Source organism: Prosopis cineraria, unplaced genomic scaffold (genome assembly GCF_029017545.1).
Source record: "Prosopis cineraria cultivar Desert tree isolate PC_DT_omini unplaced genomic scaffold, ASM2901754v1 PC1, whole genome shotgun sequence".
Classification (NCBI taxonomy): Eukaryota; Viridiplantae; Streptophyta; class Magnoliopsida; order Fabales; family Fabaceae; genus Prosopis; species Prosopis cineraria.
The window spans coordinates 55,332,739-55,349,305 of NW_026555332.1; the positions used below are offsets into that span (position 1 = coordinate 55,332,739).

The 16,567-nt window shown below is 32.6% G+C and overlaps 2 protein-coding genes across 2 annotated transcripts; both read left to right on the forward strand.

Annotated features, from left to right (window-relative positions):
- The first annotated feature begins 1,707 nt into the window (after window positions 1–1,707).
- On the forward strand, window positions 1,708–2,844 carry LOC129302700 (zinc finger BED domain-containing protein RICESLEEPER 2-like). The gene is made up of 2 exons (XM_054941599.1): window positions 1,708–2,710; window positions 2,801–2,844. The coding sequence occupies exons 1-2, from the start codon at window positions 1,708–1,710 to the stop codon at window positions 2,842–2,844; spliced, it is 1,047 nt and encodes a 348-aa protein (XP_054797574.1).
- Window positions 2,845–5,754: 2,910 nt separating this feature from the next.
- On the forward strand, window positions 5,755–7,002 carry LOC129293754 (gibberellin-regulated protein 14). Its single transcript, XM_054931857.1, has 4 exons — window positions 5,755–5,940; window positions 6,054–6,086; window positions 6,265–6,487; window positions 6,574–7,002. The coding sequence occupies exons 1-4, from the start codon at window positions 5,878–5,880 to the stop codon at window positions 6,756–6,758; spliced, it is 504 nt and encodes a 167-aa protein (XP_054787832.1). The 5' UTR covers window positions 5,755–5,877; the 3' UTR covers window positions 6,759–7,002.
- Window positions 7,003–16,567: the final 9,565 nt, after the last annotated feature.

Genomic DNA, 16,567 nt, shown 5'->3' on the forward strand with positions numbered 1-16,567 from the left:
CTGCATGATTTTTCCATATTAGTCTTTGATTTGATTTATTTCTGTCTGGAAAAAAAAAAGCTTTATTGATGAAAATAATGATATGAGATTGTGAGGGCAATTATGAGTTGAGTTCTGGCTTTATTGTTATAGATTATATTATAATGTATTAATGTTACATATATAATACATTACACACACTTTATCTGATTTGCTATTGATTTGATAAATGAATTTTATCCCAATTACTGTATAAGAAGAAAGTTGTTGAAAATGGCAAATTTCTTGTTTCCTAATCTATAATCGTTGCTTTTACATGACTGTTCTGCATCTCTATTATGTGTATTTCTTTGTGATTTTTATATCATTCAATAACAAGCTTGATTTGGTATTTTTATGAAATTTGTGGTTATGTAATTTTGTTATGCTGGCATGGAGGACCAAGCTTCAGTTGCATCACCTTTTGAAACATCTCAAACACCAACCCCTACTGGACCTTCCCATTCACCAACCCCTATCAAACCTACACAAACCCCAACCCATACTCCTCTTACAGAAACAGCAGCCCCTCCCCCTCTGCTTCCCCCTCCCCCTCAATTTGTCCCTCCACCTGCACCTCCTTCTCTTCCCCCTTGTGCTCCTCCCACCTAAACTCCCACAGAACATGTCACACAAGTAACAGATGCTAAGAGAAGGGGTCGAAAAAGGAAAGAAAAGGAACCTAAACATACATTAGAGGTGTGGGATTACTTTATTAGGTTGCCTATAGAAGAAACTAATGGGGAGCATAGAGCAGCATGCAAGTTTTGCCACACGACTTATGCTTCTGATCCATCACGCCATGGGACACATTCTTTGTTGAGGCACATCCCAAAGTGTCCAAAGAACCCTCACAAGGCCACCAAAGATAAGAAACAAGGAATGATAAATATGTTATCAGGTAGGATAAGTGGGCAAGGAAAATCTTTAGTCACTCACTTATATGATGAGAAGAGGTGTAGAAGAGCTCTTGCTAAATTTATCATTTGTGATGAGCAGTCGTTCAGAATTGTTGAGAAGCCTGCATTTAAGAAGTTGTTGAATGAGTTTGAACCTCGCTTTCCAATCCCTTCAAGAACAACAAGCGCGAGAGATGTGTGGCAGCTATATCTTGGTGCAGTAAAAGTGCTAAAGAAGATCTTGAAGCAATGTTCTAAGCGTGTTTGTCTCACGACAGATTGTTGGATGTCAAACCAAAATTTTAATTATTTGTGTTTGATGGCACATTTTATTGATAATGAATGGAAGCTTCATAAGAGGATCCTAAGTTTTGTTATGATTGAAAATCATAAAGGTGAGACTATAGGGAAGACCATTGAGCAATGCTTGTTGGATTGGGATATTAATAAGGTGTTCAGCATAACTATGGATAATGCTTCATCTAATGACATGGCTTTGGGATATCTTAAAAGAAGGTTGAGAAGTTGGAAAGGCTTGATTTATGGAGGAGACTATCTACAATTAAAATGTTGTGCACATGTTCTTAATTTGGTGGTCAATGAAGGCATCAAACACATGAAAGATAGTTTTAAAGCTATTCGAAGTGCTGTGAGATATGTTCGGTCTTCTCCTTCACGGTTTCTAAAATTTAAAAATTGGGTTGAATCTAAAAAAATAGAAACCAAGAGCCTTGTCTGCCTTGATGTTAGCACTCGATGGAATTCAACATATTTGATGTTGGAAGCTGCAATGAAGTTTCAAAAGGCGTTTGAGAGGATGCGTGATGAAGATGATGACTATATTGCATTCTTTAGCTCTAGGCAAGAGGGAGGTGTTTTCTCTGGCCCTATTCTTGATGATTGGAAAAATGCTAAAGTCTTCATCAAATTCTTGAAGGTCATTTATGACATAACTTTAAAATTTTCAAGCTCCCTTGTTGTAACATCAAATGATTGTTTACACCAAATTGCTCGTGTTCAGCAAATGTTGCAAAAGCATATTGGAAACAATGGTAATATTTTTTTAGGAGATATGAGCTTTAAGATGCATCTAAAGTTTGATAAGTATTTGGGTCATGCAGATAATATGAATCTATTGTTGATTGTGGCTGTGATCTTGGATCCTCGATACAAATTAGTTTATGTAAATCACATGTTTGAACTCCTTTTCAGTAACCCTGAGGAATGTGCATTGATGATGGAGAAGGTCAAAACTTGTTTGTATCGACTGTTTGACGAGTATTTTGTTGGGGTTCCTACTGAATTAGGGCCTACCCATACAAATAATGCATCTACAAGATCATTGCCCTCTCTTGATGATGATGATGATGATGACGACATTAAGGATCCAGGGGCAATGTGGTTAGAGTATTTGAAGCAAAGAACTTCAATGGATCCACAAAGTGAGCTAGATAGATATCTTGCAACTGATTCTAGAGCTAAAATCTCATCATCTGATTCTGAGCTTGACATACTATCATGGTGGAAAGCCAATTCTGAAAAATATAAAATTCTCTCCCACATGGCACGAGATGTATTGGCTATGCCAATTTTTACAGTGGCTTCTGAGTCTGCATTTAGTACTGGTGGACGTGTAGTTGATCAATATAGGAGCTCTTTATCTCTTAAAATGATAGAAGCATTGATTTGTGGGCAAAATTGGCTGCAAAGTGGGCAATCTCTCTCTGAGTTGGTTGATAAGCTCCATGAGTTTGATAACTTTAATAAGACAGAAAATATTATTCAGCTTACAAGTAACATATTTTTTTTCTAAAGTTTACACATGCACACATACACCCTTTATTTTAGTTTTTATATTAATGTAATTTTTTTTTGGTCTTCAGATGCAATACTTGGAGGGGAGAATGTGGCTGCTAGTGTTGATTGAAGTGTTTCTTTACAGGTATATCTTGACCCTTTATTAACTCTTTGAAAAATTAAATAAGTTTGTAAATTTGGTTAAGTTGGATGAAGTGGACACTAGTGATAGGTCCCTTATGCATGCATGCCCCTTACTGGTTTCCTTTATTCTGCTTTGCTATTTACCAAAGTTATGCTTCGACTACTGTAGATTCCATTTCTTTTGACTGCTTTTATCTAGAGGAGGGCAAATCTGATGCATTCCAGAGCAAATGTTGGCTTGCATGTGAGTTTCCTTTTACTCCATTCAAGATTCACCATGCATTTGCCTTGAATAAGGATTTTAATATGTTTAGTTATGACATATTTTTCCTCTTCCATTCATGCAGGTTGAGAGTTGGGAAGAAGTCTTTTGTGAATTGGAGTCTACTCTTTCAAATTGTTGTTTCTCATATGATGCTCTAAGTTTTTGTGAATTTTGTCGTTTTCAATGATCATAGCTGTTATTTTGGATTCAATTATGGATAATTTGATATTGTGACTGTTATCGTTATTGTGGATTTATGGTTTTGACTTTATAGATGCTATTTTCAGTTGATACATAGGACTATTGTTGATTTATGAAAGTTTTATTTTAAAATGATAAAAAGAGTTGTGATTTAATGGGTAGGGTGATTATTTGATGGGCTGGGCAAAGCTGCCCAACCAGCCCTGCCCAGCCCAAACTAATAGGGCATTTTATGGGCAGGGCTGGGCTTCGGGCTGTATTTTCTAGCCCATTCATTCTTTGGGCTGGGCATCGGGCAGGTTCCTGCCCAGCCCTGCGTTGTCCATGTGCACCCCTACTAGACCCTTAGCAAAATGCTGCACTTGGGAATTGGGACCCAAAAACTGGCTCTCACCTGTAAATATCTTGTGTTGGCCCAAAAAAAATAGCATATCTTGCCGGTGCCCTGTCAAACCCAGTACCGTTTTTCCCTTCATACATGATAATAGGATTCTAACAAAATATAATAAAATTAATTTAAATTATATAAATAATAATTTAACCTCTTAAAATGTCATAATTTTATAAACTTCTCTGTCATTAATGAATTTATATAAATGATAAAATTATCCTTATTGAAAATAAATAAGAAGTAACAATCACAAATTTTATTTAAATAACCACAATTTTTCTTTTTATATTCACAATAATGTAATAGCAAATTACAAGTTCACATGTCAAATTCCTGATATTACTATAAGTGTTAAAAATAACAAGTAATAATCATAAATTTTGTTTAAATAATCACAATTTTATTTTTTATATTCGTAATAATATAACAGCAAATTACAAGTTTGTATGGCAAATTCTTGATACTGCTACAAGGGCAACATAGCTATTTATATAAATTTATTAATGACAGAAAATTTTTTAGAGACTTTAGTATAATTATGACATTTTGAAAGACTACATTGTCATTTCTATAATTCAAAGATATTTTATTATTATTATTTTAAAAAATTTAACCTAAAAGTTATCGTGTTTGGTTGTCCAATTTTTGCACTCCTCACCGGCACCCCCCTTTTTTTTAATTAGAAGGACAAATACTAGTATTTTAAAATTTTAAGTAAGATTGAATATGTAACCTTTCATTTATAAAAGAACTTGCATATTATTAGGTTACGAGATTATTGGCACTCTCACTAAGCTACTGTCAATGACTTTGACACTGCCTAGTAGGTAACACACGCATATATTATGACAAAAATGTCTCGAGAGAAGGCTTGACTAAGGGTTAAGGCAACGATGAATCCAATCCAAGTGCCGATATTATTGGAAGAAGTTCCACTTGGGAGTTCATGTCATTTCATTGAGAATGAGAAATGCTGTTGAGTCTTGGTTTCAGAGTGGGTGTTTGTCATCTGTAACACTTTACCAGTTTAGTAACGTTATTATTGATGACGCTGAGCACTTGCGCTCAGGCTTTCAGGATATCATTTCTCCAATTTATTATTTTACTTGAATCTGCACCAGTCCATTTTCAACCTGCTACTTCAACTATTATTGCAATTATATCTTCAAAATTAAAAGTTTCATGCTTAGTTGCTGCAACGAACATTTTCAATCAAGCAGAATATATGCAACAGCAGCACTATTCATTTACCTCGAGTTTGGTAGGCTGTGGTTCGTCACGAAACCACCCTGGTGGCTATGTGTTTTCAAGTTCATGTCTTATTTTCACCGAATTTTATTCCCACTTTTTCTGCCATCAGAAACATTTGAAAGGCCAAGGCAATAATTTAACCAGAGATCATAAATAGTCCTGCCCTTTCTGGTCTTCAATCATATCACATAATAACTCCAAGCCTCCCACAACCTTACAAAACTCTCACAACTAGCGAGACACTTTACCATCTTGATAAAAAATTGTAGTTCGTGAACTTTGTACTATCATCTGGCCACAAGGATAAAAATACACACTCTGTGCCATCATTAGCTGTGTGGCATGCATCAGAGACCTGTTTTTAATCAATCCTCATAAAGTTGACTAGAATGAAGAGAAGAGAAGAGAAGGAAAAGCCCCACTTACCCGTACAGTGACAGCCATTTTTTGGGCCCACTCTTGCTCCTCTTTTGGTTATGTGGGTTGTGGTGGTTATTAGCTGTGATCATTTATTTTGACTGATAAATTTGATAAACCGGGTTGTGGGGTCAGAACTCAAAAGATAAGTCTAGCTGTCATGAACCAGAGAATTGCTTTCAAAATTTACATTACAAAATCTTGTGTGAAATAGATATGCTAATTTATAAGCAAGAGTGTTAGGGACCGCGTGGGTTCTAAGATCTTTTACTCTGCAAAGGTGACAGCAGTGCATCATTTATTTCTCACGTTTGCCCCTCTTCAAAATTTATCCGCACTGTATTCACTCGATGTCTCTATCCAGCGATCAAAAATCGAGATTGAAATTTCTCTCTCTACTCAAAGTGCCTCTATTTATATCACACCCTGCTTCTGCTTCGGCAATAGCATTACTGATCTGTTATTTGTTCTTGTCCTGCTTCTGCTTCACAGGAATGGCTTCCAACTCCAAATCTCCTCTTTTACTGCTGGCCATTTTTGTTTTGTTCATCAGTAATGTATGCTTCACTCTCTCCAACTGCTCAGCTTAAACAAGTAAACATGAAAAATTTTTCTTGCTTTGTGTGTCCTCAAGTGAAAATACCGCCTTCTTTCTTCATGTTATATGCAGGTTTCTTCTCATAACGATGAGCTTGTCAAACAGGTACGTTCGGCTTTGCTAATCGTTTCATAAAATCCTGATCTATTTCTATTTTTTGTCGGTACTTTCATGATATCTATATTTTCATTTCTACATGAAGTCTGGATTTTTCCTGCATCCTTCCCCCCCCCCCCCAAAAAAAAAAAAAACACACACACACACATAATGGTACTTGAAACAGGTGAAGCGCGCAAAACCACCCGTTTCTGCGGTGGTTCCTGTGGTTGCCCCTGCCCCATTGCCACCCGCGAAGCCATCAACTCCTCCACCTGCTCCAGCGGGAAAGGCACCAACCCCTCCACCGACGTCGGGGAATCCGGCGGCTCCGACACCACGGCCCCCAGTGGCTCCTCCGGTTGCTCCAGCCCCAGCCCCAGTAGCTCCCATAGTTAGATCAAACAAAGGTACTAATCAACATCAAGCTTGATATAACATGCTCTCACACAAAGTGAAGGATGATTGAGAAGGTGAAATATGAATGCAAATGCAGATTGCGTGCCACTGTGCGAGAATCGGTGCCAATTGCACTCGAGGAAGAGAGTGTGCGTAAGAGCATGCAGCACCTGCTGTGAACGGTGCCGGTGTGTTCCTCCGGGCACGTACGGCAACCGTGAAGTCTGTGGCAAGTGCTACACCGACATGGTCACACACGGCAACCGATACAAGTGCCCCTAGACTTGATCTTCCCGTTACAGCGTTTAATGTACTTAGCTATTTTCCTATTCCTAGCTGCTAAATCAGTGAGTCTCAAGTAATAATTAATTACTGCGTGAGGACTGAGAAGTGTGTTTATATACTAGACCATTGTCCAAGTGCCGCGTCTTCAACGCTAACACGCACTGTGTGTTGCGTTTTGTCGTGTTTCCTACTACCGGATTTGCTCCTACACCGTAATTTTAGAGCGTATTTCGTTTGATAATGATGATCTTGCAATTTATCACTTGGTCGAGTTAACAATTTTGAGGGGCAAGGACGTAGTTTGCTTGGTTACATGTTCTGTCCATTAATGGCCCGGCCCCATTAGATTGCATTCTGCGCCTTGCTACAACCGACTTCAAAGCAACGGGCAAGGCTTCACATTTACGGGCCACGTTATGGGCAGATAACAGCTTCTCCAGTTTTAGATTCAAATGATACTGAATAATCCCTAAATTAAAGTTTACATTGAGACTGAATTTTACTCGATTTAAAGTTTGATTTAATTTGTTATACCACAATTGAATACACGGTTTAATAATTGAAGTTCGGCTTTACAAATTCCTTTTGGTGAAAAAGTACGGTTTGTATAATTTGTCGCATTTGCATCACTTCTCTTCTTTGTTTTTGTTGGATGTAAATGATACCATCGTTGAATAATATTAAAATTAATAAAAATTAAATTTTATAATAAATATAACTTAAATCGTCTCTTTAAGAATTAATGAAATAAGTATTTAAATTGAGTATAAAAAGATAAATAATGGAAAATTTTTTATGATAAAATTAATTTAAAAAATTAAATTAAAAAAGTTGAGTTGAAAAAATTATCAAGAGCAAATAGCACAGTTAATTATAATTTAATCACTTAAATTTAATCTCCATCCTCTATAAAATAAATAAATTTTATTTAATTTTATTAGTTTAATTTATTATACATGTTTCAAATTATTATTCAAGAATTAAATAAAAAATTAAATTATAGATTAATTTAAATTTTATTTAACCCACAACCTAACAACTGTTACTAAAGATACCAAAAACAAAGTCTGAATAATCATCCATGCTAGACCAAATCGCTCTTAAGTCATTATATCAATCGATTATAGTAAGTAAAATTTTAAATAAAATTTATAATCCAAAAATTATTACTTTAATCAATAATAATAACGAAGGTATAAAATTTAGAAATAGAGAAAATAAGAATAAATTAAAATAAAGTTAAAATAAAATATTTATATTTTTTAAATATTAAAAATTTTAATTAAAATTTAAAATCTGATTACGGTAAAAAAAAATTAGTTCTCCATAATTTAAAACTTGTAAGTCACACCAACAAAACATGAAACGAGTGTCACCATGACAAGCTGAACCGAAATTGAAGGTAAGGAGGTCTGCGACTGCACGCGTCTCTGCTCCTCTCCACAATTTTCTGCCGCCAACGCTCCCTCTTTTCAATTCTAAAGTCGTCCGTGTCTTCCCAATTCCTCTCTATTTATTAAAAGTCGTGGGTCTCATTTTCATTCCGAAAGTTGTGTGTCTCTTGTGCAGCTGCGTCTTTTTTCTTTTCAAATAAACCATAATAATTTATTAAAAAAATAAAACTATCTCAAATAATCCTAATTAAAAACTGTACTAAAAAATATAAACAAGATTTTTAAAATTTAATTCTTAATCTAATCTCTGAGCATGTCCATATTTTTTTTTTGTTTAAAATAATCTCCATTAATATCTTTTAAATTGAATCTAAAAGATCTGTATAAATAAAATAAAATAAAATAACAACTATGTAAAAATATTAAAGATATTATTTATATTTTAAAGTTAGAGATTTAGTTAGTTAAAATTTAAAAGGAGAAGATTGGCTAATAAAATTAAATAATATTTAATTAAATTTAATTAATCTCAAATAAATATTTTAAAGTTTAAATTAAAACGGATAAAATATATAAAATTATTATTTATCCGTGAAAGAGGACGTCAATCCAAAAGGGATGCAAAAGGTATCATGCTACAACAAGGAACCTGTTTTTATCATCATCCGTTGACTATTGACAAAAAAAGCTTTCTAATACATTATAAGCATGTTGAACTGGCAAATGGGCACAGAAATTAGTCTTTCTATGCATAAAATTAAGCGACGCTACTCTAAAAATTCAAACAATAGTCACATCTCCAAAGGAATGTTGTCGGACATTTGATCTGACAGCAAGATTAATCACTTCAGCATAATTAGTAAGGGTATGAATTCTGTATAAATCCAATTGGCAACAAAGTTTAAGTCCTTGAATAATACCAATGATCTAAAAAATAATAGGAGCATAATGACCAATGTTTGAAGAAAAACCTGCTACTCATCAGCATTTCCATCTCAGATCACACCTCCACGTTTAAAGATGTCATCCTTATAAAAACCATCAACATTTAAGAGGATGTCATTACCTATTGGTCTGGTCCGTTGAGAATGAGAACCCTTCAACATCTTTGAGAGGTTGGTAGAGGCATTTTGCAAGTACCAATCAAACTTGGCTTTGTAGAAGATAGCCTCGTTCGAACAACCTCCTTTGGCATCATCATTATTGAATAAGTGTTTACATTTAATGCACCAAGTATGTGTTTGGTTTTTAATTTATTGAAAGTTTATTTAGAAAAATTAATTTAGTAAAAATCAATTATTATAATAAAATTTATATTTGAATATATTTTTTTAAAAGTTAATTTAATAAATTGAAAGTTATTTTGATTAATGATAACATGTGCTTTTGAAATATAATTTTGAATATACAATGATAAGAAAGGACATTAATTTATGATAATTTATAATTTTTGTTATATAAATGTAATATATTAAAAATGAAAAAAATTAGAATAACATAAAATTTAATATATTAAATAATAGAAATAAAAGATATAAATTTTAATATTGAAAAAATTATATAATAAATGGTTCAACATTCATTAATATTGAATGATTATGTGATTAATGATTTTATCATAATATACAGTCTGATTTTTAACAGAGTCATGAGCATTATTCATTTATTTATTAAAAACCGCACATGAAATTATTCTTATAATTGATAATGAAAATGCATGGCCATTGATATCTAACCTGTGGTTTGCATTGCAACGAAGGGCAACATGGTCAATGATACAATGAGTTTCAATGTCTTTTTCAAAGCACTTTTCAAAAGTTTATAAATTATAAGTTGCTAAATTCACATTCAATATATTTTTTAAAATCCTTTTAAAAAGTTTATTTATACTCATTACAACTATCTAAATAACATTTAGCATTTGAAAAGTGAGAAAGGATTTTCGAAATGTGGAATGTAACAAAACAAAAAAAGCCTTTTGAAGTGCGGAATCTTCCAACAAATATAACTAAAGGGCACATCCCAAGGTACTGGTTTTGCATTCTGTTGTCCAGCTGTATTTGCATCGCTTCTAGCTTCGTGTTTCTAATGTTTTGATGGGAATTAATCGTTTGTTTACACCCATTTTTACGTATATTAAAGAATATTTTTACTTTTAGTTTGTTTTTATCTATTAATATTTTTATTTTTATCTATTGGATTCGCTTCTTGAAAATTCCTTAAAATCATGTAATAATACAATAAGAGCTCATCTAAATAACTAAGTTTATTATACTCCAACATGAATTGCAATAGTTTTTTTTTTAGAAAATCAAGAAATCTATTGACAGAAATCAATACATAATGAATTGTTATTAAAATAAGAATATGAATTTTTTTTTAAATGAAACTTGTTATTGGTTCGTCTGTAAATAAATTCCTTAATAGGTTCTCGAGCATGGTTTTTTTTAAAAAAAAAAAAACCTAACATATAAGTTGATATAGCATCCCGTATTGGCATTGAAGTTATCAACTGGACATAGATGGGAGGAAAAAAAGGGAACAGAGATGAATTCGATTCAATTTCGAGGAAGTTTTAATTTTTAAATCGCCACTGTCAATCACTGGCTTATGATGAAAAAAACTGCAGGAGGAATGTGAATGAAGTTGGAGTATTTATTAACGCCTATATTCATTCCTCCCTTTGGTTTCATTTGTAAATAAATAAATAAATCACACAATTTTAAAATATTAATGAATTATATTAATTGTGTTTGAAAATAAAAAAATTAAACTAAAATACATTTTATTAATCATGTTAATCAAGTTTATATTAGTTATTTTTTATGACTCTGGATGATAAAATTATGAGGGAGTAATTTAAAAAATTTATAATACATGTTTATTAAAAAATGTAATTTTATTTATATAAAAAAAATAAATATAATAGATTCTCTTATAAACATGAAGGGAGTATCAAAGAAGAGTAGAACAAGTCAACATCAGAACTTTGTGCCAAATTCTGTCATTTCAATTTCCTGCATTCCTGGGTTGAGTTAATTACAGTGTGTTTGGATACTGCAATTAATTGATTTTTTGGCCCAAAGAATCGATTTAAATAGAATCTACCCAAACAGTCAATTGTGATAATTGATTATTGAGGCAATTAATTAATTTTATCGTGAGTTGAGGGAGACTGCTGACTGTTGACTGCAGAGCATATATATTCTGTCTAATGCAACCTATGTGCTCACTGTCATTAGTCGTGCATGTTTTGGTCCTTAGCTATGTTGAACCGCACCACATATTTTTTATATTCTGTCATATTTTTACCACCTTGATCACAGGATGGTAAAAGTACCGGCCTGGACCTCAAAAAAGGAGAATTGCAAATGCAATTTGGATGGTGCTAAACAAATTTTTTTTATACCAATCAAGTTACATTTTATTTTTTTATCATGTACTATCGGCCTTATATTAATTTGTTATCAATAATTTATTTATAATTTAATTTTAAAAAGTAATAGCTTTTATAATAATTTATACAGTTAAAATTAATTCTAATTAAATTATTTAAATATTTTTAATTATATTAAAATTAATTTTAGAAAAATAATATATAAACAGATTGTGTTATAACATAATCAGTTATAATTAAAATTAACCATATTAATTAATTTTTTTATAATTAATTATATCTAATTGAAATCTAAGCAACACTTACACTATGTTTAGGAGATTTTTTTAGGGGGGAGTGGAATGGAGTGGGATGGCTAAAAAGCCTAAATTATTATTTGTAAGTTTTTTTTTAATGATGGAATGGTAAGAAAAGGCCTCTAAAACTTTTTTTTGCCATTCATAGTTTAATATTTTTGCCCCCCAAATTGGGGGTCAATAATGGAGTGGCATAATATCATTATTTTATTTATAAAATTACCCCTAACCTCATGTCCTAATAAAAAATTTATCTGTTATTTTCATTCTCCAACCATCTCTCTCGCTTCTTACCAGGGTTGCACATAGGCAGGATCGGCCTAAACATCATGTAATATCCGTCTTGACATTATTAAAACAACACTCTTATATGCCGTTATGATAATCATGATTAATTAAAATTCATAAAAAAAAATTATCACAACCTAAGGGTTTAGAAGTAGATAGTTTAAAAATATTAAAATCACAAGAAAACCCTTTTAAGCTCAAACTATAATTTAAACATATTACAAGAGATAGCAGAAGTATGAAAACCAAAAAAAACTCTTAAAAACAATAACAAAACAATATGGAAAATACAAGAATTTTCCTTGTTCGCCACAATGCAGGCTTCACCTATCACAGCGGATGGCATAGATGGACTACGTCCTCTCTGAGCATTGCAACACTCCAGACTAACTTTTAGAGTGCACCGTTTCACCATTCAACGTCCGATTTAAACGATTCAAATGTCCACATTTAGCTATTTGAGCCCTTTAAATAATGGCACTAGTCTTGCTCGCAAATATTCAACTATAAAAAAATTAAACATCTGAATTCAAAATGATTTGTTTTCAACCCACAACACAACTTGATAGGTTAAATGTATTGTAACAACAACAGTCCAAGCACAAATTAACCACCAGAACTCCCATTCCACGATAAATTTAAAAGGGATAATTTAATTTCAAATAACATATTATGGCCATTCTCATACACCAAACATTACAATAACATCACTTATACTAGTATCTCAATCACTCATATTCAACTAATCGCATATACATCAATTGTAGGTTAAGATATACACATTACACAATTTCTCATACAAGTGACTTAAAATATGCATGAAGTCCTAAGTCGACATAAAAATCATAACCTATTTGTTGCAAAACCAAAATATGAAAGAGAAGAGCTATACAAATGAAGCTCTTCACTCCTTATTAGTCTCTTCCTTTTCTTTGCCCCTATCGAAACCCTTACTTAGAAAATATAACCATAAGATAAGATAAACATTTCAGTAATAGAATAATTTACCATTATCAATTAACATACACAACTATAAGCAGGTAAAGCTTATAAATATTTCTAAATTCATAAGCCATTTTCACTCCAACATGATTACTTTACCATATGAGTCTTCATATCATCCCGACTGAAATTAAAGGCTATATTGGACCAAGTGTGTAACATCCTAAATTTCTTAATCATAAGTTTAGAGGTTAATCAAGGGTGAAGTGAAAATTAAAGTGGGATTAGAGGCTCAAATAATTAATTAGTATTTGAACTTCTTTGTGTGTTGTGTGGACAGATATGGGTGATTGGAGTACGTTTTAGGTCGAAACAAGTGCGTGTGGTGAGAATAAATCTCACTGTGCCACACGCGGCGACTTGTGCTGCATGAGTTGTGGTGCATGGACCAAAATTTGCCTTCATGAGTCATGAAATTTTAGAAATTTTAGAGGACAAAATTTGAGAAACACATAAAACAGAGAGAAAAGAAGGGCTGAGGAACTAGGCTAAGTCATTTTAAAGCGGTGGAAGGTGATTCAAATTGGTAACTTGCCAGGTGGGCTATATATAACTTTTACCTTCTATTCTACACAAATTTCTTTAAAAATAAGTTACAGGAAAATTGAATCGGTGGAATTTGAGGGGTTAATTCTTGCTCAATAGTAAAAAAAGGTTCTCAAAAATTAAATTAGAGTTTTATGACTGGTTTAAAGCTGAATGTTAGAGCTTTGAACTCGGAGGCTCAATTTTGGCCTTTGGAGAGAAAAAGTTAAGGCAAAAATCTATCTTGAGTGAAATAAAACCGATCGAGATGATGTAAAATAGTAATTCGGTAGTTATGGACTTAGAATGGATAAATGAAAAAAGAGTTTACGGATGAATATAGCCCTAAATAGTAAAAAATAAATTTTTGGTCAAAATAAACCAATTGACTAAAATGTGTCAAATATGTTCAGATTGACATATTGAATGCGTGAGTAGAGAAAGAAAGCTTGTAATAAGCTTGTGTGATAGTGAAAATTCATTGGTAACATTTTTAGTGACAGAGGGGTTGAGATAACCGAATAATTTCCTTTGTTTGGCCGTTTGTTATAACTGTATGTTAGTATACTATGTAATGCATGAAATGATTTCGAATTGAGCATGTTTTATAGCATTGAGTGATTGTTGTGTGTGAAATGGCTTTTGATTGAAATAAGCATGGAAATATGTTTTGTAATGAAAAACATTATATGTTATGTATAAGAAAGTGTTAAATGGTAAAAAAGGAACCTTAAATGGTTCGAGAAAGCATGATCTGAGTGGTGGGAGTTCACTCGAGTATGGGAGAGGATAAAGATCACATAGTAAGGTTTTCTTAATACCCTGTTAGGGTGCGGTGTTTGAAACAATTCTTTTTAGTGCCTTGAAAGGTGTGGTATTGGAGAAAATTTTCTTAGTACCTATTAAGATATGGTGTTGGAGATGAGAGACTCCTTAGTGTCTTTGTGGTACGGGTTAGAGCTAACGACGCCCTATTGTGTGTATTAGGTGAAAACTATAGTCTATATTGTGCGTTAGAACATATTTGGCCGAGTGATTCTACCACTACAAGTAAGCTTAAGATCAATAAAAGAGTACATTAATCTGAGATGAGCCTATGATTTTATGTCGGGGTAATTTAAAGGTTTGGTTGATAAAGATCATGTTAGTATTTTATGATATGATGAAATATCTTGACATAACACGAAATCTTTTGGGATTGATGAAAAGTTGAAAATAAAATATGTGATGTAAATACTATTTAATGAGGTTTTAATGATATATTATGTTTACTTTCATATTATTGCATGTAATAGCTAATAGGAGTGAGTTATTATATTAGTGAGATTTTTATCTCACCCCTATGGTTATATATTTACAGGATCAAGAAGTAATCAGGCCAAGGGAAGAGAGTCTGAACTGGCTTGAGTTGTGAAGCCGTGTACTTTAAGGTTGTGTAATGAACTAAACTGAAAGATTGTATATACAAGTGTATATGAGTTGCCATAAGGTTTCATGTATGTATTGAATTGAGTTTTTGTGAAATTAAGCCTGATTATGTATATATGTGTTGTTTGAAACAAATGGGCTTTGATTTGAGTATATTTATGTTGAAATGGTAAATTATGTTGGTGAATTTTAAGCTAAAGGATAAATTATGATGAAATGAGTAACTTAAGAACTAAGATTATATTGTAAATATGATTGCATATGTATGAGTTGAGAAATAGTCAAGTGAGCTAAGTTATGTTAAGAAATGACATAGTATGTTAAATTAGTGAATTGTAAAAATTGGTCGTAGAAGGGTTAAATTTTGATATATGAGTATGCTTGTTATTAATTTTGGTCAATCAGGTGTATTAGATCGTTTTAGACTTAGTTCAAGGTCTAGTGTGGTCTAATGAGAGTAAGAGATCTATTTGAGTGTTGAGTGCGCAAAATTTTCAAAAAAAGTGACTTTTTGCACCCAGGTATCTAAATTTTAGTCGAACCATTAGATTATGTCCAAACCTATCTCATTAGTTAGTATACGAGCTGAGTTTCGTGCAGGCACTTGAATCACTCCGATCGGATGTCGTATTAGAAATTGGCGCATGCCAAAAGTTCGTCATTTTTACCGTCAAAATGATAGCAGAAATCCAAGGCATGCTGCGGCGCATGGAGACACATGTTGCGGCACACGGACTAAAATTTTAGTTTTATTTGTGTGCCAAAATGCATGAAATTGAGATAGGAATGATGGTGGGTTATGTTCACTATGTATTTGAAGAGTATATGATTTACTTTTGCTGTGTATTCTCTGATTGTATTGTGGTTTAATTGATTTTATAAAAGTAAGTTTTTAGCTAAAGCTTTTGAAATGAAATTTATTATGATGAATGATAAGAGGTAGTGGTAACACCATAATTTTCTCTTATATTGTGTGAATATTTGAGAGAAGGTTACAAAGTGCACATACACAATGGTTTGAGTTCACCTTCAATGGCCAAAAATGTCTCATCCCACTTTCAGACTATTGTTTCTCCCTATCACATATGAATCGAAATGTCATTACTTCAACACCGCATTACACTAATGCTAAGGAGTATTGTTCTCCAACACCATATCCCGTATGGATATTAAGGAGATAATCTCTAGCACTATACCTCATTAGACATAAATAAGATATATGCCATGGGAACTTCTACTACTCCTTCTTACAAGTGAACTCCCTTTATTATGGTCATGCTCACACTTATCACATACATCACATACTTGCATCAAAACCACAATTTACTCATATAACTTTCACAATTTCATTGTTTTAAAATTATTTCAAATGCATAAAATTATTCTTTCACAATATGCAATGCTTTCAAAACAGACGTAGACAAATTACAAATATACTCACAAACAGTTAAGTACTTAATCAAATAGAATAGATTA